Source organism: Salmo salar, chromosome ssa04, assembly GCF_905237065.1.
Source record: "Salmo salar chromosome ssa04, Ssal_v3.1, whole genome shotgun sequence".
NCBI classification, from domain to species: domain Eukaryota; kingdom Metazoa; phylum Chordata; class Actinopteri; order Salmoniformes; family Salmonidae; genus Salmo; species Salmo salar.
The window spans coordinates 59,727,201-59,752,937 of record NC_059445.1 but is presented as its reverse complement, the minus strand read 5'-3'; the positions used below and the strand labels follow the sequence as shown (position 1 = coordinate 59,752,937).

The window sequence follows — 25,737 nt, the reverse complement described above, 5'->3', positions numbered from 1 at the left end:
GTGATTTGGGGTTGGGCCAAGAGGCACCACAGACCTTGCTTCAAGTTCATCAACAATCAAGTACAGGAGTATAGAGCTGTGGTAGAGAGGTCTTCTATAGTCATGACATTTCTGTAGTACGCAGGTGATATGATACAGTATTGCTTTTACATTAACAACACTGTACTGCACATGGCTCAAAAATCACAGATTTATGATTTAAAGAGGTTTCAAAAATGGTTATTTTTAGCTCCAAACCAACACTATACATCCCAAATACCCGCCCATGAAACTAAACATTATAGATGTTGCCAAAGTACTTCATGAATCAGGATAGAACACTACAGCAACAGTCTGTGTGGCTCAACATCCATTCCAGATTGCCTCTCAAATACCGTCTAAAAGATGAAAGAATTTAAAACAAACTTTGGAGATACGTCACAGACAGAGTCAAATACTGTACCATATTCATCCTTCGCCCTTGGAGAGGTAGGGAGAGGAGGAAAAATGCAGGCCACAGATGCCTCTTCCCTGAACCCTCTCTCGCCCTCAGTACCACACTGGGCAACAGCTGGCGAGAGAGGAGAAAGGGTTTTGTCCAAGCCTTTTTAAATTGCGTGGTTGGTTGGTGGATGGTTGGTTGGTTAAACACCATCTTTGGGTCATGTGACAGACGTAATGCATCAGCCCTCTCACACTATTATAACCCCCCACGCTTTGATGCACTTTGGATCAGCTTTCAGTCACATGGAAGCAACTATATTAGTGGTGAGTACTCTATGTACACCATCACACACCCGTTTTATATGATCTAACACACACACACACACACACACACACACACACACACACACACACACACACACTAAACCCTTAAAGCCAGAGCTGTGCTCTATACATTACACCACCTCACAATCATGCACTGTCAATAAAAATATTTCCTAATGTATAGATGGCCAATGTAAGGCATTTGGATCTAATACCACTCTTCAGAGAAAAATAATACAGTATAACCTTTATTCAACAAGTTAAAGACGTATTGGTCGTCAAAATGACCAACTGTACTGTTCTTCCTTTTCAAGATACTCACCATTTGGCCTCAGTAAACTACCTCAGTAAACTACCATAGTTCGGAGAATATTTTTTTTTTTAATGAAATGTATGCATTCACTACTGTAAGTCGCTCTGGATAAGAGCGTCTGCTAAATGACTAAAATGTAAATGTATAGTAAACTACCATAGTAAACTACCATAGTAAACTACCATAGTAAAGCACTTTTTTAATCCACTTGCAGACTTCTTTCTACCTGCAGTGTATAAGAGTAAGAAAGGTGTCCCATTGGCCTAGCTACGTGAGCTAATGATAGACAGTGGACTCGCCCACTGTGGGGTTCAGAGTCTTCATGTGTGTGGCTGTTGTTGAGGTTGCACTGAGCAGCCCAGAGGTAGCGTGTGTGTTATGTGTGTCTGTGGTGTCTCCTGAGAGCCCAGTCCAGGCCTGACTGTGCGTTCCTCCACTGCTCTGGGAGTGTGAGCAGCCAGCCAGCCAGTCCTGGCATCGCCTCTGAACTGGGCCAAAGCCAGCTAACTGGGTCATCCCTGGGTAGAGGAGGGGATGGGAAGAGGGGAGGGAGGGGGAAGCAGGGGAGAGCTACTGTACCACACTGCTAGTGTCAGTCAGCCAGGATCTACTTCCAGTGTTTTTTGGACTAAAAACACACACACTTAGACCAACCAAAGAGGAAAGGAGTTCTGTTTGTTCCATCCACCTCCCCCCAACACACACACACACACCTACCACCGCCCCCCAACATTTACACTTTCCTTCCCAACCCATAGGGTGGCAGTGTTTGCTCAAATTCACAAAAATATGTGGCACAGTACAACTGCAAGTCAGCAACTTACACACTAAGTTAAAAGTGTCCAGAACTACAGTGTTTACAGACACCAAACAGTGGGTTCTAAAAAGGAGAAATCAAATAAAAACAGTATTTTGGACGTCTCCTGCCCAGACTCTGTTAGAGGTTTTGATTTATGGAGCAAGGCAGGCAGTTGCCACTGACAAACGCCAGTGAGCCCCAGTCACTTTTTGCTCCTATGGGAGAGAGAAATGAAACATGTTCAAATGGGCTTTCTCTGGAAAACATCTGGATCCAAACTAGGCAGCGCCAAGTTCCCAAGTTCCCCCTCCCTCCCTCCCTCTCTCTCTCTTTCCCTCTCTCACTCTCTCCGCTTTCTCTCCTTCTCTCCTCTCTCTCTATCGCAGATGGAGCAATTAAAGTTCCCTGCTTACTGGGCAAAGGGATCCAGCAGACATCTTGTCAGGAAGAGGCTGCTTCCCTCTTTGGCTTTCCATTGAAAGTGAAGAGAAAGGGGGAGAAGGTGAAGTGGGCCAGATAGTGACTGGGGGGGGGGGGGTTGAGGAGGGAGAGAGAGGTAAGGTAATGGGATGGATGGCACCGGAGTGTGTGTGTGTGTGTGTGTGTGCCAAGGCCCTGCGTGACTGTGCGGCCATGGCTCAGTGCAGATTATCTGCCTCTCTGCCTCTCTCTCCAATGCAGTCCCATACACATTCTGACAGGGGAGGGCATCTGGCAACGCCGGCCGTGCTGCCTTCTGAATGATCACACACACACACACACAAACAGATGATTCCTCTGTCTGTGTGTGTGTGTGTTAGTCCGTTTGTGTTAAAAAGGCGAGATTTGGGCCGACGCCAAAGCTGACCAGCTCACAGGTATAGCATAACGCCCCTCCAATGAACCATCTGGACTCTTTAGGGGTGCGGGAACAACTTAAAAATAGACGGCGGTTGCTAGCCTAATGACACTAGCGGGAGCTAGATGAAACACAAGGAAGGCTTTGGCATCGGCTTAGGGGCCAGGGGAAACCGTTGGCCTGCTTGTCTCTGTCTGTGACCTGGCCTAACCCCTTAATTGCAGAGCAGGTTTTAAGCTGTGGATAACTGATCCGGAGTGGTGTGCGTGTGCGGGGGAGAGATTGCGGGGAGAGAGAGTATATATATGTGTGTGTGTTTGAGTGTGCTTCTTTTTGGGTTGGGTAGGAGGGATTACTGGCTTTGCAGCTTTCTTTTAAGCAGGGAATTATAGTCTGAGAGGACGGTGACTTAGAGCATCCTCTGGGCTTCCTAGGGAAACAGGAAACAGCTAGCTAGCTCCCTCTCTTCATCTCTGTGTCACCTGGGGTTGTCATATGGGGGGCCTAACACACTAGGCCTACTTGCAGGCAGCAACCGTAGTATGGATATATAGTTCTACTAATTTTCCTCATTGCTGTAGCCTTACATTAGAAGTAGGTTGATGTTCCTCTAACCACTGGTCCAGGGTCAGATGTGTTCTAATCCCCCTAATGGTGGTGAGGATTGGGTATTGGGTAATCTGATCCTAGATCTGTGATTACAGCCAAAGTTTACCTCGTACAACATTAGAGATCTCATCATAAGAGTGGAGCTGGGATAGGATGGACGAGCGAAACGGCATCACACAGTGATGGTCTGTGATGGCTGACACATTGCTCCTCTGGGGCAGATCGGGCATCGCCTGGAATCAGCTTCAGTGCCATAGGGAGATCAGAGAACGAGCACCACCCTGTGCCATCATCACAGTCACCCCCTCTCTCTGTGTGCCATGGGGGCGGGAGGTGCTGGAGAGAGCGTAGCTTAATCATATACAGAAAGAGGGACATCTTACTCAAGGATACGGCAGAGAGGAGTGGGTTCGAGGACAGGGGCAGGTATGCCTTTACACAATCACACACATATTGTATGTAAAAAATAAAAAATAAATCGTATTTTTATTTAACTAAGCAAGTCAGTTAAGAACAAATTCTTTTTGCAATGACGGCCTACCGAGGAACATTGGGTTAACTGCTTTGTTCAGAGGCAGAACAACGGTCCTGACGGCCCGCCCCCAGGTGGTGGGGGTAGGTAACAATATCTCCACCCCGCTGATCCTCAACACTGGGGTCCCACAAGGGTGCGTTCTCAGCCCTCTCCTGTACCCCATGTTCACCCATGACTGCGTGGCCATGCACGCCTCCAACTCAATCATCAAGTTTGCAGACGACACTACAGTGGTAGGCTTGATTACCATCAATGACGAGACGGCCTACAGGGAGGAGGTGAGGGCCTTCGGAGTGTGGTGTCAGGAAAATAAACTCACACTCAATGTCAACAAAACAAAGGAGATGATCGTGGACTTCAGGAAACAGCAGAGGGAGCAGCCCCCTATCCACATCGACTGGACAGTAGTGGAGAATGTGGAACGTTTTAAGTTCCTCGAAGTACACATCACGGACAAACTGAAATGGTCCACCCACACAGACAGCGTGGTGAAGAAGGCGCAGCAGCGCCTCTTCATCCTCAGGAGGCTGAAGAAATTTGGCTTGTCACCAAAAACACTCACAAACTTTTACAGATGCACAATCGAGAGCATCCTGACGGGCTGTATCACCGCCTGGTATGGCAACTGCTCCGCCCACAACCGTAAGGCTCTTCAGAGGGTAGTGAGGTCTGCATAACGCCTCACCGGGGGCAAACTACCTGCTCTTCAGGACACCTACACCACCCGAAGGCCAAAAAGATCATCAAGGACAACAACCACCCGAGCCACTGCCTGTTCACCCCGCTATCATCCAGAAGGCGAGGTCAGGACAGGTGCATCAAAGCGGGGACCGAGAGACTGAAAAACAGCTTCTATCTCAAGGCCATCAGACTGTTAAACAGCCATCACTAACTCAGAGAGGCTGCTGCCAACATACTGACTCATTTCTAGCCACTTTAATAATGAAAAAATGTATGTAATAATGTATCACTAGCCACTTTATATAATGTTTACATACCCTACATTACTCATCTCATATGTATATACTGTACTCTATACCATCTACTGCATCTTGCCTATGCCGTTCGGCCATCGCTCATTCATATATTTTTATGTACATATTCTTATTCATTCCTTTACACTTGTGTGTATAAGGTAGTTGTTGGGGAATGGTTAGATTAGATTACTTTTTAGATATTACTGCATGGTCAGAACTAGAAGCTCAAGAATTTCGCTACACTCGGATTAACATCTGCTAACCATGTGTATGTGACAAATAAAATTAGATTTGAACAGATTTTTACCTTGTCAGCTAAGGGATTCGATCCAGCAACCTTTTCATTTACTGGCCCAATGCTCTAACCACTAGGCTACCTGCCGCCCAATTCACACAAAGTCCTTTTGAAATCACACTTTTAATAACCTGATATAAGTTGAGGCCCATCCCAGTCTCCACTTTTTACTGTATGCCTATGCTAACACACACACACACACACACACACACACACACACACACTGTCTGAGAGTTGAGCTAATCACAGCGCTGTGCGAGCTGCCAACTTAACTTTCACAGCCTTCTCCCTGGGCTCCCGGTGCCCTTACGACGAGACAGACGTCCAAAATTACACCGCAATTATGCAAAATCAGTAGTGACTTCCTGCATTTGTCCCACTCCTATGCCACTTTGTACGTGTCTCTCTCTGCCACAGCCATCACGTCTCCTGAAGGTCTCTCTGTAGCATTCGGTTGCCTGACTAGGCTTTGTGGGGTTTGGAAGTGGCACACTGATTCGGTGTGCCCTTAAATAAAATAATAGCCTACACTGCATACTAACGATTTACTCACATTTAAATCTCATTCCTTATCAGGGTTGGGGAGTAACAGATTACATGTAAGGGATTACAAAAAAAACGAACTGTAATCTGTTACTTTACCAGAAAAATATTGCCATCAGATACTTTTTAAAAACTCCCGTTTCCGTTTAAGAAGCGTTTTCAAACAGAATCAGCCTAACGAATACGCTCCCAGTGGACAGCCAGTGAAAATGCGCTCTTGCAACAGCCTCATAGAGCAGATCCCAGCCTATGGAATAAAAGTTTGAGTTCCTCCCTTCTAAACTCCCCTGTGCTCCATAATGTCAAAACAAGTTAAATTTAAGAAGACCACAAATGAGAGCATCTAGTTTTCCACATACAAATAGCGTTTTTCGCTAGTGCTCAAAGCATGCATTTCGATAGCACTATTTATTTTTCAACTTGAAGCAATGAGCCCCAATCAGTCCTCCATGACAACAGAATCATAAACACAGTAGGCTAATTAGTTCTTCATTTTGGGGTTATGCTCAGGTAAAACAATTAGGCTAATCTATATATTCCAAGTCCTATTCTTGAAGATCAAGGGGTATTAAATGAATTGGAATGACTGGGACTCTGACAGACAGTTTTTAAAAAAATGTAAAGATACAGACTAATCATATTATTATCTGAAGTAGAAAGCAATGGGTTAGAAGAAGCCTACATAACCAACCGATAAAGTAAAATAAGATATCCATTTATGGTCGGCTATGTAAACTCTAACATTGATTTATCGTGCAAGAGGTCGTTCAATTGGTAATATTAATTTTTGTCCTCTTTTAATGCCTCTTGACGTTTATTGGGATGAGCCTTCTCCTTAAGGCAGAACTGATCAATTTCCTCTAGATGGGCCAGCTGCAAAGTCAGAATTGGCTACATTGTAAAAACATTTGAACTTTTTTGCTAAGTTTTTGGTCTTAATTTAAGGTTAGGGTTACACATATGGTTAGCAGTGTGGTTAGGGTTATGTTTAAATCAGATTTTATGACTTTGTGGCTGTTCCAGCTACTAACCTGCACCTCTTAAGGGGAAAGTAATCAGATGACATTACTGAGTTTGGGTAGTCCAAAAGTTCTTAATATTTTGGGACAAGTAACTATTAACCGTAATGGAGTACATTTAGAAAGTAACCAACACAACCCTGTTCCTTAGCGACTGATTTCTTTACACGCCACTGACTGACTCGATGCGGGTTCTTCCCTCTTCATTTACAGTTCGTCATCAAGCTACAGTTGCTGTGGCTGTAAAATACATCTGGGATAGACTGAGTGGTGTCTTGGAGAAGCAGAGGTGGTCCGGGGAGAGACGGAGAACACTCCGGTGGCGTCCCACACGATATTCACACGTCACACTACATGCAAGGATGGGTTCCCTCCAAGGCTTTGGCGACAGTAGTGACAGCATCAAGGAGACCAGGAAAGAATGTGTTTACGTGCATGCATGTGTGTGTGAGTAGGTTGGGGAGGCTACAGTTGCAGTGGGTGGTGGTATGGTAGAAAGATCCCCCCCTTTCCCCAAGAGGGGGTGCCATTGAGCTCTCCAGCCCTCCCCCCTCCCTCACCCCAACCCTCCCCCTGCTTGCTTGCTGTGTGTCCACATGGGCCTGTGGGTGCCGAGTGCTGAGCTCTGCTCCCCATTGTGTTCTCATTTCCTGACAGGAAAAGAAGCGCTCGCTCATTTCACAAATAAAATGTAAAAAACAAACAGTAAGAAAGAAATAAAAAAAGAGAAACAGCCCAAACAGATCTGGCTGCCTGGCTCCTCTCCCTAACCCGAGGCCTTCCAGAAGTCTTAGAGCATCTCATATATTCTAATGCACCGTACCTCATGCTCTGCCTTGTGTATAATAAGGAACAGAGGGAGCAGAAAAACGGACCTTTTTCCTCTCCTTCCCCCTATGGAGAGAGCTGAAATACTTGTGTACTGTGTCTTCTGTATCTGACAATCTGTACTTTGAATCTCGCCAAGTCTCCATTTAGTAATTTGTTTTGCTCCCTATTAAAGCAGTTAACACTACTGCTTTCACATGAGGAGCTGTTTCTGAGATCTGGAACACCGTTATCTCTCACCCAGCTGATGCTCATGGAAAACAAAGTGGAAGCCCCAAATTCCTGAGATGGGCCTTCGCGAAGGTCAGGGACTTCTCCTGTCCTTGCCAATCGCCCCATTCATCCACAGAGGAGATAAATTAAAATGGCTGCAGGAGTCTCAGGCTGGTGCCTGTGAGCCGGGCCCGTATGATGGGGGGGGAGTAGTGGGTATTTTTAAACCTGGGGTGATTTAAACAGGGGCGATTAACTCCGTCAATATTAGGCCTGGGGGCCCTCACAAATCGCTCGCTCCAACCACAATGAACGCTAATGGGCCAGACAGGCTGCGGTGCGGTTCCGCCCTGCCTGAGAGAGGTGTACAGGGAGCCGTCTTTCCAGACCCTTTAACTTCATGAAATTTATATGGCACTCCTTGCTGCTGAATTATAAAGAAGTGCTTTTAGTCGCTGAAGCAGCGTCTTTATTGGGAGGCGTCGGCGATAGACATTTTGAGGGTTCGAGGGTGACAGACATTTGAAGCAAGGCAAATCTTTAAAATAGCCGGCATTACTGTACTTTCTTTCCATTCTCTCTTCTTTTCTTAAATCCCACCATCTACACTCTGTTCTTATTAGGGATTTCCTGTCCAGGGGTCTATATATAGGCCTATATAGCAAGGCAGAGCCGGGCTGATAACAGCCACTGACCAATTACTGAGTCATGGCACGCAGTAGCAGCAAGGAGTTTTATTTAGCAGCCATTTAGAGGGCAGCCAAATTCTTGGTCCTCTCAATGAGACAGTGGGCTTTGTTTTAGGAGATCCAGAGCACTTAACAAAATAATACTTTAAGAGCCGACAGGAATAGGAATATAATTAAGTGGTGACTAATTACTGTCAGGGATAAAAAGCTGACTGGGGTGCTGGGTGTAACATGGCAATACAATGGTGCTCATAGAAAGCGTTGGGGAGCGTTGGGAGACATGTGATCATCAAAGTGATCAAAACGACAGTTTGATTTCAAGGCGCACTCCTAAGACTACAATGTACAGTTTGTGTTTCTCTGAAGGGATTTCGCAAATAATCAAATATCTCAGTACAGTGGAATTAACTTAATAATACCCATCAGATGAGTAATAGAATATATTTGAGCATGAGAGAAATTTGTTGTAAACACAAATGAGGTAGCAAACAACCGATCAATATAAAGGTGTACCACAGGGTTTCTTTTTGTTGCACTAAGTAACGCTGCATAGTACTGGTAAATCCTCCTGGAACATCAGCAGCAGGACCGTATTCACTGAAGAGGGATTACTCATGGGTCAGACGACTAGTGATGTTCCAGTATCATTTCTGTCTTAAGTAACCTACTGTCTTTTTCTGGAATTGAAATGCACTGTATACAAAATAGTGTACTGCACATGAAAAAATACACTGGTTTGTGTCCATGACAAGGCAGAGAACTCCAAACATAACATATAAAGGGAGTAGCAGGCCTTTCAATTATGTTCAGACTAAACTCAAAACATTTTATATCATGAATTAGTGAGGTAGACTCGCAAATGCATGCTCCGAATTAAAAATGCAATCTGACAGTGGCAAAATGTTACAGCCCTCCATCATTCCCAAATGAAATATGCACTAAGCAAGACAGAGGACAAATTTGCAGTCGACAAACACTTATCATGCATCTGTCCCCTAAAATAGTTGACAGATTTATGGATGTCACTTCGTTTGGATGAGACATTGCTGCCTATCAACAATGAAAGTTCCTCAAGCCAACATAAACACCAGTGTGACCACATCAGTGTCTATTCTAAAAATGCATTCTAATTCATTCATATGATTGGATTGAAATCCTTTCCTGATTTGACAAAGATTAAAAGTGAATTGACTGTAGTAATTCAGGCAGTGCCTCCAGCCGAGGCAGGCCCCAGCAGCAGCAGTATAGCAGCGGAGGCACTCAGAGGAGTCAGGCTGGGCCTGTTCAGATGCTCTCCATAAAGCCCTCACATCGCTAAGCCCTTATTTACTGCAGGAGTGGCACTTGAGGAGGAATTAAGAGCTGGCGCCAGAAACACAGCTCTCACTCCCACACCCCTCCTCCCCGCCTCAAGTCTCACAGCTCACATTATTATCATTAAAGTCCCCTAAATCAATTCTGAAGTTACCATACTTTCAGAGCAGTGCAAGGGGCGCTCTCAGGACAAAATGTTAAATTGGCAGGGCCGCTCTTCCCTGTGGCTGGCCTAGGCTGTCAGGGCGCATTGTCAGGGTCAGGGATTTAAACCCGCCGCGGTCACAGTGGGCATTGCGCCCCCACCCTGCACACCCTCCAGAATAGAGGGTTAAAGCGCTATTGCCATCAGCCGCCCGGAACCTCACCCCCCCCGTCCACCCGCGAATCAGCCCTTGGTGTAAACTGGCTCATTTACTCTCATCCACACCCCCGTGTTCACATTTCTGAGGCAATGATACCACAATATCTCACACACAGACACACAGAAAGTCAGAGATTCAGTACAAGAGACAATTGGCAACATGTTTCTCCCATTGGCAAATCATTATTCAGGGGGCCAATTGCATTCATTTTAGCAGATATCAAAAGGAGCTTTGCATCAGACGATGTGACACATAGCCATAAAGGGGAGGTGGGGGGTTATGAAACAGAGAAAGGCATGTCTGCCTGGAGTTTAAGACTGAAGCTCTGATCAGGAGCAGTTTGGCTGGAATATTTTAAGGGGATGCAATTTAAACATGGCTGGGAGCTAGAGAGCCTCATAAAAGGACACAAATAATGGACTCCCCTGGCGAGGGCTCCACTGGGGAAGGGAAGGCTCCTCCAGCAGGAGAGCAGAGCAGCCAGCCAGCAGAAGTCTAGCCAGGCAGAGACGGCACATGTCAGCCTTTATGGGGTGTGTCAGGGGGCCATTGCCTCCCCGCAAAAACAAAATGTCCGCCATCCCTCACAACATACACGATGTACAGTAGGCTACACACAAACACACATCCTTAGATCGATAAAGGAAAGCTAGGTATTAAATGTTCTAGAAATGTAAATAGCACTCACCTCTGCTTGGAAGCCCTTTAGCAATGGAGCTACCTGCTTTCGCAGATCCTGCAAGACAAAAAAAGAAGGAAAAGGATTAGCATCGCATAACAATGCTACCTTCTGGGAGAGCAAAACACAATACATTCTCATATGGTGAAAATGGCCACATTCTGTTTCCATAGTCTTTAACACCTTGGTCATTGACTTTCATCCCCACAGTATTGAACAGAAACCTCTTACAAACTAACCATATGTTTAGTTTAGAAAAGCCAGGCCCCATTTTAACTACATTCTCTCTGCGAGGCAAAATCCCTACTGTCAACTCTGATGGATGAGGCAGAGTGTTGCCTTTTGTTCCCAGATACGGAGCATAGAAACATATTAAACATATGAAAATGGGGATCCTGATTTGTCCAAACCCTCCCAGAGGGAAGGTTTGTTCTCTGGGAAAAGGAGGAAGAAAAACAAAACAGAGTATCACCTTGTGCTACCCTTGAATGAGAGCAGAGAGGACGCTGTGCTTAAAGGAAAAGAGTGCAAGCGGCATACATTTACTCTCCCTCTCACCCTCCCTCCCTCTCACCCTCCCTCCCTCCCTCCCTCCTCCCTCCCTCCCTCCCTCTCACCCTCCCTCTCACCCTCCCTCCCTCCCTCTTGCCATGACTCAGTTGTTTCTGGTTAAATTACCATTCAAGCAAAAACAGAAAAACGTAGAGACGCTACATGCAAATGTGGGCTCTGTTCATTAATTCACTTCTAAAAGTAATGGTAGGCCTGAAAAATTGGCCAACTTCAACAGCCGACTATTTCTGTAGAGTTATTTGTCTGTTTAACTTGGAAGAAACTGGGCTGAGTCTCGAATCTGCGGCGGATGAAAATAAAACTTATTTGAAAATAAGTCTCAAAAATAAGTGAATATACAAAGGCTCCAATCAAAACAAACGTTGTTCTGACCTTACTCAAGCAATGATGAATCTTACCTTGGGCAACCTACAGTGGAGCGATGCCACACCTCGCCATTATAGTATATCTGATTATGGCCAATTTCAATGTCTCTTTTCATTTGAACAGAGCAGGCGTGTTTGATCATAAAATGTAATTAAATACGCCCCTGAATAAATCTCAGCTAGGTACAAAAAGGCCTTACATGAGGCCTCCCTATAGGAATGAACAGCATGCTCCAAAACAGAACTGACCACTGAAACCGAGTTAGCAGCAGCCAGTTAGTGGAATGCAATGCATTTACACACATGCGCACACACACCACGTACACTCCTAAAAGACTGGCCCACATTAGTCAAGTGGACATTTCAGTCACCCTCAGGATACAGTATAGGTGTACTCTTGCACAACACATGCACAGCACATGGGGGTCCTGTGACACAATATAACCTCTGTAACCTATTACTGAAACCGTGTGTCAATTGTGAAATGTACAAAATGCATGAAGGGCCATATATTTTAAGCTGACCAACCCTAACTTGCAGTGTAGACATTACAACTGTGTGAAATGAAGAGCTCTTAAATGCCTATGGGTTTCTGTTGTATCCTCTTTCCCATTTCTCCTCTCGTTTTACTTTCGCTCCCTCCACATTGATGCGTGTAAGTGTGCCTCCTATGACTGACTGATGTTTACACCAGTCTCCCCCCGCTCTTCCCTTCCCCTCCCTCCCTTTCCCTTCAACTATGGAGCCTCTATGGAAGACTCTGGGGACTGGCTGACCCAGACCATTAGAGCGAAGCTAGCTAGGTACCTAGTGTGCTGGACTTTTCCCAGTCCCCTGGAGGGAGCAGCTGAGCCCACTGATCTCCCGTCGCCACTGGCTACCGTACAGATCACCTTTATGAAGGGGCCACGTGACAAAAAGGAAACATCGCTCAACATCTGGTTTCAACATAACACTCCTGCCCCGGCCAAGAGAACTCCAAAGTCTTTCTGGATCTCAACAGGGAAACACACACACACACACACACACACACACACACACACTGCTCGAGATCTGCAAATGCAATTGCCCCAAATTTGATATACAGAGAGCCCCACTGCATAAAAACGATCTTTACACTGACGGATAAAAAGGCTTGACCAAGTGACCAATAAAAGCTAGCCCAGTAAACACTGATCTTCAGGCCAGTGTGATTGAGGACACATGGTTCACAAGGGGTTCAGATGGAGGGAGCAGGTCCATGAAAACCACATGGAAATGCAATTTGTACCTATACATACATATACTGAACCAAAAATAAACCCAACATGCACCAATTTCAAAGATTTTACTGAGTTACAGTTCATATAAGAAAATCAGTCAATTGATATAAATTCATTAGGCCCTGATCTATGGATTTCACATGACTGGGAGTACAGATATGCATCTGATAGGGCGGGGGTGCAGCCATGGGTGGGCCTGGAGGGCACAGGCCCACCCACTGGGGAGCCAGGCCCACCCATGGCTGCACCCCTGCCCTATCAGATGCATATCTGTACTCCCAGTCATGTGAAATCCATAGATTGGGGCCAATCATAATTCATTATTCCCCACAAAAGGGCTTTATTACAGACAGAAATACTCCTCAGCACCCCCACTCCCCCTCAGACGATCTCACAGGTGAAGAAGCCGGGTGTGGAGGTCCTGGGCTGCCATGGTTACATGGTTACATGTGGTCTGGGGTTGTGAGGCCGGTTAGATGTACTGCCAAATTCTCTAAAACAGTGGTTCCCAAACATTTATAGTCCCGTTTATAGTCAAATGTTGTTTTTTGCCATCATTGTAAGCCTGCCACACACACTATACAATACATTTATTAAACATAAGAATTACTTTTTGTCACAACACGGCTTGTGGGAACTGACAAAGAGCTCTTATAGGACCAGGGCACAAATAATAATATAATAATAATCAATCATTTTGGTCTTTATTTAACCAGCTTACATATAAAACCTTCTTTGTTCATCGAAAATGATGAATAACTCACCACAGGTTAATGAGAAGGGTGTGCTTGAAAGGATGCACATAACAATGTTGGGTTGTATTGGAGAGAGTCTCAGTCTTAAATCATTTTCATTTTAGATTTCATGCTAGTGAGGACCGAGAATCCACTCTCATATAGGTACATGGTTGCGAAGGGCATCAGTGTCTTAACAGTGCGATTTGGCAAGGCAGGATAATCTGAGCGCAGCCCAATCCAGAAATCTGGCAGTGGCTTCTGATGCATTTGTGGCTTGAATGGGAGCAAGTTCCCGCAGCAGTGTTCCAACATCTAGTGGAAAGCCTTCCCAGAAGAGTGGAGGCTGTTATAGCAGCAAAAGGGGGGACCAACTCCATATTAATGCCCATGATTTTGGAATGAGACATTCAACAAGCAGGTCTCCACATACTTTTGGTCATGTAGTGTACATCACCTCTCACACTAAAAGGGATTGTTATGGTGATTGCATTTCTTTTTAACTCTCCACCACCAGGGAGCTCCCTGTCTTGGAAACCGGCCCAGATCTCCAGGGAGGCAAGCCTGCAGGTCCACACACACAAACACACGTACTACAATCACAGGGTATCCTCAGAGAGCTGGAGGGAGCAGTGGGAGAGAGAACGTGAGAAGGGGGAAAAGGAGGGGAGAGAAAGAGAGGGTGAGGAGTATAAGAAGGGAGGAGAAGAGGACAAGAGTCTGATACCACAATGAGTTTACAAGCTTTACTTCAGACATGGCCTTCCTCAGGGATCCCTCCACTGGATGCCTGCCACTATTTAACCAATTACCTTCTTAGCACAATGGCTACATTAACACAATTTCTTCTAGGCCAGACTTTCTTTACCCCAGTGACGGTCAGGGACATAGACAATGGCTTCTTTTCATATTCAGCTTTTAAGTAACCCTCACTCCCCTTTTAATGGTCGACCCACTGAGTGGCCCTCGCTTTGTGTTTGAGTGCATTGGACCTGTGTGGTCATTGTTCAATGAAATAAGCAGCGTAGAGTGGAGACCCAGAGGGTGTACTACTCCGGCCTATGAGCTCTCATCTCTATAGTGGAGAGCAGTGATGCGTTGAGAGAGAAAGGGCTACAGCATTAGTCTATGTCATGAAGATGAGAGAGAAAGTGCCTGGGTTTGGTAATATTGCAGCATTTGTGTCATTTAAGGTTTTTTGTCCTGAGTTGAGGGTTTCAAGCGAGGGCACTTGGTCTTTAGAGGGCAGAAAATAGCATGTCTAGTCCTTGAGGGTGGAGAGCCGCTCTCCCTCCATTTGTTCCTATGGTTTCTTTCTCTGTCCCTGCCATTGGGTTAGCACAGTGGACGGATTTCTCGCTCTCTTACTTCCTCCGTCTTTCTCTCCACACCCACCTCTCCCCTCCTTTGCCACTGGGCTACTGTAGCACAATGGCAGGAGTTCTCTCTCTTTTGACCAGTCTCTGCCACTGGGTCTGTGATCCAAGCGGCTGCTTGCCAAGCCTCACACTGGCTGTGGCCTGGCCTGGCCGAGCACAGGCAGGGGAGCCTAACCCCTGTGTCTGGTCTGAGGGAGGCTGGCTACAGGAGGATATGAGTCGGCGGTCAGGGGCAAGGGGGCTTGTGACTCAGCCACTGCCCAGTACATCAGCGCCCGCGAGAGGGGGTCCCGCTGGCCCAGACATGACAGAGGGCAAGTAGAGGAAACACAAGAGGATAAGCCAGCGAATCAAAGAGGGAGGTAGGGAGCGAGAGAGAGAAACAGAGATTGAGATAGACTGAAGAATAAGATTAAAAGATACGGGAGAATATGAATGAGTATACACTAATGGAGTTGGACTAAACATCACGTCTCTTATAGAGATATTGGAGAGACAGACGGGAGATATGTTTTACCAGATCACCCAGAAGAACTGGGCCATGCCTTTCCGCGAAAACATTCCCCAGTCCCGGCCAGCCCCCCCACCCAACACACACAAACCGCTCAATGCATCTTTAATCCAGGGCCGTGAATGGAGGAGGGTTGCGTCTGACGCTCTAGGCCTCTGTTCCTACTACCACTGGGGTTCTGTCTCTCTCTTTTCCCTACCCTCACTGTCTCTCTGTCTTTCACTTTCATTTTCTCCCTCTCTCTTTGATGATTGCCTTGCGCTGGCTATGGAGCTCTTCATGTAGGCTGTGTTGCGGAGAGAAAGGAAACCGGGGTCCTGATGCCGAGCAACTGAGCTGCCCGTGTGGCTGCCTGGCTGGCTGGCTGCCGCAGTGTGTGTCTGCTGAACCGTGTGAGTGTGTGGGCGGTACATCATCACCAGGGAGCACATACACGCACCAACCTGCAGCCTCACTGTTTGGTTATGCCTATGCTAATGTCTACCGTTTATAGATAAGTGGATAAATGTTACACACTAAGGTATTGTAACATTTACAATATACTCAATACTTGCAAATCCATGTATGAAGGGCTTATCAAAGTCTAAACAGCGCAATTAAATTGAGTGTAACTAGCCTCTTGGCTAAGAGGGAAGGAAAATGACATGTAAATGTATTTCCTTCCCCAGGTAACTTCTGATGGACTGACATGAATTCAGTGATCTCAGACATATTCACCCATGCAACCGGAGAGCATAACATTCTCTTTCCCATTGGACAGAGTCCCAGGGAGAACAGGAACGTGTAAACAGGAGAAGGTCAGATGTAGGGTTATGAAACTTTCTGTTCCTGCACTAACGTCTCCACTCCCATTGCATCGAAGGCTAAAAACACCACTGGTTCTCTCACTCCATCTCTCTTTCTCAGAGGGCTAAGTAGTGGGTCAATTCTCCACCTCCATGGTTTGATGGGGACAGGCTGACCCCTGCTTGTCACTCCCTGAAGATTGGTTGCACAGAGCCCATCTGACAAAGACAGAAGACATTACCCTGCTTATTATTCCAGGGGGCCCGGGCAGGCCAGGCTGGGCGCCACACGGCTAGGCTACCCCTCATACACCTCGGCAGCACAAATAGGGAGCAGAGAGCGGGAAGCAGTGATGAATGAGAGGAGACCCCAATGATAAGAGAAACGCTGTCAGCCCTCCACCACTATAGGAAATAGAACCGCGCCACTTCTAGGAGAGCGGCAATTATGGAGCTCGCCCCCCCCCCACACACAGCCATTCACCCCCCTGATAGCAGACACTTTACAAGTCGTTTTACAAAAGACGTTTCACACACAACCTTGGATGTCAAACATTTTACGGGTTATTTTACTAATGGTGTCTCAAGTAGCAGACACTTGACAGAGTAAACTAGGCCTATTCTACAAACCCCATCACAATACCAGGTTGTTGTTCAACAAACACTGATACAGTCACTTTATGAGTTGTAGTTAGACAGAAAACATTCTACAGAATACCTGAAACCAGAGTTATTTTACAAACATTGGCCCAACAGCAGACGCTTTACAAACACTATGCTGATACTAGACGCTTTACAAACACTATGCTGATACTAGACGCTTTACAAACACTATGCTGATACTAGACGCTTTACAAACACTATGCTGATACTAGACGCTTTACAAACACTATCCTGATACTAGACGCTTTACAAACACTATCCTGATACTAGACGCTTTACAAACATTATCCTGATACTAGACGCTTTACAAACATTATCCTGATACTAGACGTTTACAAACATTATCCTGATAGACGCTTTACAAACACTATCCTGATACTAGACGCTTTACAAACACTATCCTGATACTAGACGCTTTACAAACACTATCCTGATACTAGACGCTTTACAAACACTATCCTGATACTAGACGCTTTACAAACATTATCCTGATACTAGACGCTTTACAAACATTATCCTGATACTAGACGCTTTACAAACATTATCCTGATACTAGACGCTTTACAAACACTATGCTGATACTAGACGCTTTATAAACACTATGCTGATACTAGACGCTTTACAAACACTATGCTGATACTAGACGCTTTACAAACACTATGCTGATACTAGACGCTTTACAAACACTATGCTGATACTAGACGCTTTACAAACACTATGCTGATACTAGACGCTTTACAAACACTATCCTGATACTAGACGCTTTACAAACACTATCCTGATACTAGATGCTTTACAAACATTATCCTGATACTAGACGCTTTACAAACATTATCCTGATAGACGCTTTACAAACACTATCCTGATACTAGACGCTTTATAAACACTATGCTGATACTAGACGCTTTACAAACACTATCCTGATACTAGACGCTTTACAAACATTATCCTGATACTAGACGCTTTACAAACATTATCCTGATACTAGACGCTTTACAAACACCATCCTGATACTAGACGCTTTATAAACACTATGCTGATACTAGACGCTTTACAAACACTATCCTGATACTAGACGCTAGACCCCCAGACACAGACTCAGTTTACTATCCTGATACTAGACGCTTTACAAACACTATCCTGATACTAGACGCTTTACAAACACTATCCTGATACTAGACGCTTTACAAACACTCTGCTGATACTAGACGCTTTACAAACACTATCCTGATACTAGACGCTTTACAAACACTATCCTGATACTAGACGCTTTACAAACACTATCCTGATACTAGACGCTTTACAAACACTATCCTGATACTAGACGCTTTACAAACATTATCCTGATACAAGACGCTTTACAAACACTATGCTGATACTAGACGCTTTACAAACACTATCCTGATACTAGACGCTTTACAAACACTATCCTGATACTAGACGCTTTACAAACACTATCCTGATACTAGACGCTTTACAAACATTATCCTGATACTAGACGCTTTACAAACACTCTGCTGATACTAGACGCTTTACAAACACTATCCTGATACTAGACGCTTTACAAACATTATCCTGATACTAGACGCTAGACCCCCAGACACAGACTTAGTTTACTATCCTGATACTAGACGCTTTACAAACACTATCCTGATACTAGACGCTTTACAAACACTATGCTGATACTAGACGCTTTACAAACACTATCCTGATACTAGACGCTTTACAAACACTATCCTGATACTAGACGCTTTACAAACACTATCCTGATACTAGACGCTTTACAAACATTATCCTGATACTAGACGCTAGACCCCCAGACACAGACTCAGTTTACTATCAATAGACAGAGAGCCCCCCCCCCACAGCTCTGCAAGCACCGTCCACCGTTCCCCATCTGGAGGGGGCCAGATCCACTCACAATTAAGGGCCAGGCTTTTTGACCTCCCCTCATTGCCCTCCTGCCAAAGGCCAACAACCATTAGGGCAGACAGGGGGGAAAGAGCCTGGTATGGGAAACTCCAGACATTTTAAGTATACCGCTCCTAACCTTGTCACAGAAAATGACCAACCATGGCTATATCTGTATTTGATAACATGTGAGGCCAAAAAGAGAGAAACATGAGTAGTTTAAGGATGAATCCAACTCACTATTGTGGTTGGAAATTGATACTTAACGAACAGGAGGGATTGAGGGTGTGGGGTAGTCTCAGGGTCAAGTGGAATGGGGAGGGGGTACGTGAGAGCCGGCCAAAGACACATACACACCCACTCCCCGTTCCCCTGCTACCCTCTCATGCCCCTGACGCTTGTCTGGGAATGAGGTCACGACTCTCCCATAGTCCCTCACACAAAAGGCTGCAGTGTCGGTGTTGCCCTGTCGGTACCCAGAGCCAGCCAGCCTCATGGCCAGCCTCTTTTCCACACAGACGTTACACTGGGCTGGGCCACCATCCACCTCAACGCTCCACACAATACCATTGATCACCGCCGCTCCCAATAAAGAGACACCCATCCTCATCCCCTGCCCCCACACCACAAACAAAACAAAAGCTGTCCAATTCTCAAGATAGGTTTTTGAATGGCAGGGTTCTTCTGATATAGGAGTATAGGGTTTCATTGTCCTCTGGGATTGGAGTGGAATTCCAACTGAAACCAGACCAGGGAGGGAACTCTGTGCTTTTCACACCTTTACCAGGTTCTATTGTGGGTCCTTGGCTTGCCCTTCTTGGATGACTGAGCATGATAGCCACTGAAATCATTTGACTTAACATGGGTTCTATTGCTAGAGAAGGACACTGCACCAGCAGCTTATGCAAACCCTGTTTACAATCAGCTGCCTTGATAAAAAAAAGAGTCAAATAAAGTAAAATAACAGAAGTGCTCTAAAGACAAATTATAGTGGATCCACCATTTTACAGACATCGCCTGACGACTAATACTGAATATAATTCCGCTGCCATATATAGCTACATACATTCAATCTGAGACTGCCATTGTAAAAGTAGTTTATGCTGACGTCAAAGTGAGGGCGTTGTACAAAACAAGTAATCAGCGATTGAATCGTCTCTAACCAATCCAAAGTACCAAAGCCAGTAACTATTTCCAAAACGCCACTTCACCCACGTATGTTCTGGTCCAACCCATCCGTTTCTGGGACCAATCAGAATGGTTTGAATGTGTTCGCTAGAGCTTGGAAGATGAATCAAATATTATCAACACCGACCATACCAATAAGTATCCTTTACTATAGAAATGTTAAGTTTGAAATAAGTTAGCTAATATGGGTTATTGGCAAAGGGACAATTGATGGCTACAACCATCAAACTAGAACTAGTAGATTAAAGGATAATAAAAAAATGGTGGTGCAAATCAATGTTAAAAACGTATCGTTCTATTTATCATGTCTGTCGGCGCCAGCCGACCTAGAATACCTCACAATCAAATGCCGACCGTATTACCTCCCAAGAGAGCCGATAACACGACGGCCCTCAAGGAACTACACTGGGCTTTATGCAAACTGGAAACCACGAGGCAGAATTTATTGTAGCTGGGGATTTTAACAAACCAAATTTGAGGAAAATGCTACCGAAGTTCTATCAACACATTGACTGTAGTACTAGTGCTGGGAAAACACTCGACCACTGCTACTCCAACTTCCGGGATGCCTACAAGGCCCTCCCCCGCCCTCCCTTCGGCAAATCAGATCACGACTCCAATTTGCTCCTCCCATCCTATAGGCAGAAACTCAAACAGGAAGTACCCGTGCTAAGGTCTACTCAACGCTGGTCTGACTAATCCCTAGCTGCGTCCTCAGAGCATGGGCAGACCATTTGGCTAGAGTGTTTACGGACATATTCAATCGCTCCCTAATCCAATCTGCTGTCCCCACTTGCTTCAAGATGTCCACCATTGTTCCTGTACCCAAGAAAGCGAAGGTAACTGAACTAAATGACTATTGCACCGTAGCACTCACTTCTGTCATCATGAAGTGCTTTGAGAGGCTATTTAAGGATCATATCACCCCTACCTTAACTGACACCCTAGACCCACTTCAATTTGCTTACTGCCCCAATAGATCCACAGACAATGCACTGCAAACTGGAATACATATGTAAGAATGCTGTTCATTGACTATAACTCAGCATTCAACACCATAGTACCCTCCAAGCTCATCATCAAACTCAGGGCCCTGGGTCTGAACCCCGCCCTATGCAACTGAGTCCTGGACTTCCTGATGGCCCGCCCCCAGGTGGTGAAGGCAAGAAACAACACCTCCACTTCATTGATCCTCAACATAGGGGCCCCACAAGGGTGCATGCTCAGCCCCCTCCTGTACGCCCTGTTCACCCATGACTGCGTGGCCACACACGCCTCCAACTCAATCATCAAGTTTGCAGACAACACAACCATAGTAGGCCTGATTACCAATAATGATGAGACAGCCTACAGGGAGGAGGTGAAGGCCAGGAATATAACCTCTCCCTCAACATCAACAAAACAAAAAGGAGCTGATCGTGGACTTCAGGAAAAAGCAGAGGGAGCACGCCCCTATCCACATTTACGGGACAGCAGTGGAGAAGGTGGAAAGCTTTAAGTTCTTCTGTGTACACATAACCGACGATCTGAAATGGTCCACCCACACAGACAGTGTGGTGAAAAAGGCGCAACAGTGCCTCTTCAACCTCAGGAGGCTGAAGAAATTTGGCGCAGCCCCTAAGACCCTTACAAACTTTTACAGATGCGCAATTGAGAGCATCCTGTCGGGCTGTATCACCGCCTGGTACGGCAACTGCACCAACCTCAACCGCAGGGCTCTCTAGAGGTTGGTGCGGTCTGCCCAACGCATCACCAGGGGCACACTGTCTGCCCTCCAGGACACCTACAGAACCCGATGTGACAGGAAGGCCTAAAAGATCATCAAGGACATCAACCACCTGAGCCATGGCCTGATCACCTCACTATCATCCAGAAAGCGAGGTCAGTACAAATACATCAAAGCTGGGACCGAGATACTGAAAAACAGCTTCTATCTCAAGGCCATCAGACTGTTAAATAGCCATCAATAGCCGGCTAACACCCGGTTCCTCAAACCTGTACCTTAGAGGCTGATGCCCTATATAACACAGACATGGAATCACTGGTCACTTTAATAATGGAACACTAGTCATTTTAATAATGTTTACATACTGCTTTACTCATTTCATATGTATATCCTGTGTTCTATTCTACTATGTTCTAGTCAATGCCACTCCGACATTGCTCATGATAATATTTATATATTTCTTAATTCCATTATTTTACTTTTAGTTGTGTATTGTTGTGAATTGTTAGATATTACTGCACTGTTGGAGCTAGGAACACAAGCATTTCGCTAAACCCGCAAAAACATCTGCTAAATATGTGTATGCGACCAATACAATAAGATTTGATTCAATCATTATCGTATCAATTCAGGCAATTTATTGAGATATGGGTTTTTGTCCATATTGCCTTGCTCTAGTGTTCGCATTCGAGAAGTCGTTAGGGAGGAGATAAAATACAGACTCGTGGAGAAGAAACGTCAGTGGATGTGGCGTTTGGCCGGAGCGATGTGGATGGGTAGCCTGGCAATTACAATTACATACACTAGTGGGGGAAAATATAGGTCTGACCATTTGTGTTTGGTCTGCAGTGAATAAAGAGAGGATATTCTATACAGAGTAAACAAAAGCTAAGGATGGAAAAAGGGAAAAAGGGGTGGGGGGGAACTTCTGTTGCAATTAGTTCTGATGAGCAGGTCTGCTTGGCAGCCCGCTATTGAGAGCCTATTTTTAGCCATAGCTTCAGGAGAAAAACCTGTGATGCAGCCATGCAAATCAGAATGAGGGGAAGAGTAGGAGAAACCATGCCCCTCTGCTGCGGCGTGGTGTGTGTGTGTGTGTGTGTGTGTGTCAGTGCAGTCGGCACCTTGCTACATCGAGGGCGCTCACGTAACAAAAGGGGCAGGCGTGCTCTATGTACCATGCAGTAGAGCAAAAATCCATACCACGATAAACTGAACAATACGTTTATGAAATGAATAAGCAACAGTTGCTTTCTTATTTGACCCTTTAAACGACTCCTACTACTTTGAATGTTATTAGCAGACAGGCCTATTTCATTGTAGAGGTTTTGAATGTTATTAGCAGACAGGCCTATTTCATTGTAGAGGTTTTGAATGTTATTAGCAGACAGGCCTATTTCATTGTAGAGGTTTTGAATGTTATTAGCACACAGGCCTATTTCATTGTAGAGGTTTTGAATGTTATTAGCAGACAGGCCTATTTCATTGTAGAGGTTTTGAATGTTATTAGCAGACAGGCCTATTTCACTGCAAACGTCACATTCCTCGAATAAAGGCTACTTATCGGTATTATCGTTATCAGTAAAACGTCCTCGATAAATGGTTGGTTTCGTAGGTGTCGATACATTTTGGTTTATCGTCCCAGCTCTAACTTTTAGCCTCTCTCCCTCACGCATACATCTCCCACTCTATTCCTCTGTAAATGTCTGCCTCTTTCCTTCTATCTCTCTCTTTCCCCTGTTCTAGGCAGCAGCTGGTCATGCTGAGATCGCAGGGTGACTGAAGTGCCTCAACTTCCCAATGTCATTAACAGATCATGCTGAAATGTTCAGTCGCTTTCTTCGACACACACACACACACACACACACACACACACACACACACACACACACACACACACACACACACACACACACACACACACACACACACACACACACACACACACACACACACACACACACACACACACACACGTATTTATTTACCTGTCAACAGCTGGAGAGTTCGAAGGACCAAGTGTCAGAAAGGGGAACATGTGGGAACGATCTGTGTGAGCTACCTACTACAACATACTGAGCTAACAGAGAGGGGGGTCTTCACAATGAAGGGGGGATGCATAATTGTTAGCAGTCACTTCAAAAAGGTTACCCAGTGGAAACAAGCCCCAGTCCTCTTGAAACCTTCAAACACTATTTAATTTTGTAAGATGATCATCGGCTGCCCTGTAATTCCGTCAGGAAGCAGCCGCTCAGGCGGCCATTACACGATGGCAGACACCAACATTACCTCAGCCTAAGCATAAATAACCGCCAATAGTCCTCACACTGAGGATAGCCATTCTACTGTCCTGGTAGAGAAAGACCGGGAGAGAGAGTGGCTACATCGAGAGGAGGAGGAGGGGTAACTCTCTTTGGGATGCGCTGAGTAAATGCTCCGAGCAGACAGTGAAGAGAGGATGGGGGAGTGGACGTAGAAACGTCAGGGAGAAACATTTACAGAGAAACTAACATGGAACACCTCTGAAATATTTAGGGACAGAGAGCGCTATGACTCCAGAGGGAGAACACACACACACACACACACACACAAAGAGAGATCGAGAGAGACGGATAAAAAAAGAGGGTTACACCTAAGAGAGTGGGGCATTCGCCCTGAGGCATGGCTTAACAATAGAGAGGGTTACACCTAAGAGAGTGGGGCATCGCCCTGAGGCATGGCTTAACAATAGAGAGGGTTACACCTAAGAGAGTGGGGCATACGCCCTGAGGCATGGCTTAACAATAGAGAGGGTTACACCTAAGAGAGTGGGGCATTCGCCCTGAGGCATGGCTTAACAATAGAGAGGGTTACACCTAAGAGAGTGGGGCATTCTAAGAGGTGGGCTAATCTAAGAGCACCATCGCGCTCTCCCAAAAGTTTGTTTGTTGCTTGAAACTCGTAAATTCAGAAAACCAACAAAAAAGTGTGATGGGTCTTTTTGTGGGCTGAAATCTTACTCTGGGAGAGGAGGCCTTTTAGGGTATATACTACTGTACAGCAGGGAGACAGCTAGTGGGGTAATGTATAATCAGCAGGAAGGGTGTAACCTGATGAGTGAAAACACAATACACACGGCTAACATAACCAAGACACAATAACAGATATCCTCATTTGTCCCCCGGAAACCCCTCCAGAGTCATCAGGGGATTGTCACCAGAGCGGCGTCCAAATGAGGGGAGCACCAAATGCCCATACCAGATAAGAGATTGAATTGGAAATCCTGACTTCCTCAACATGCTGAACAGTGAGCCTCCATCTGTCCGCACACACACACATAGATACATACATACATACATAGATACATACATACATACATACATACCACACACACACACACACACACACACACACACACACACACACACACACACACACACACACACACACACACACACACACACACATAGTGTGTGTGTGTGTGTGTACACATCTTCGTACCGCCATTCTCAGAGGGCGAATTACGTGCAGAGCTCAACATAAAACATCAATTTGAGCTATCAGGTATTCATCATTTCAAATCAGTAATGAGCACTGGGGCATTGCCGGCAGGCAGCGCGACAGACGTCCTAGCGACCGGGGTGACAGAAGGGAGGGAAATAAACACACAACCTGTTTAATGTTTAATTGACAGCGGCAGTTGTTGGGCGGCGAAAACCACAACCGCCCAAAGTCATATACAATTATTGTAATAAGCCTCCGATGATGTCAGCAGTGTATAAGTGTTTCAATCAATGTTTATTTAAAAAAAAATGTGCAGGCTTCTCTGGGGGCAATTACAAAGAGAGAGCCTGTATGGATGTCAAATGTTAATCGAGGAAAGACAATTGGCTGTGAA

The 25,737-nt window shown here is 45.5% G+C and overlaps 1 protein-coding gene across 3 annotated transcripts in view; it reads right to left on the bottom strand.

The window, feature by feature from the left end:
• The window catches only part of LOC106603419 (homeobox protein cut-like 1), a 221,370-nt gene that overhangs the window by 112,007 nt on the left and 83,626 nt on the right, over positions 1–25,737 (bottom strand). For all 3 annotated transcript variants that reach the window (XM_045717150.1, XM_045717152.1, XM_045717151.1), the window contains exon 3: positions 10,773–10,820. In XM_045717150.1, the coding sequence (XP_045573106.1) occupies positions 10,773–10,820 (48 nt within the window). The remainder of the gene's footprint in view (positions 1–10,772; positions 10,821–25,737) is intronic.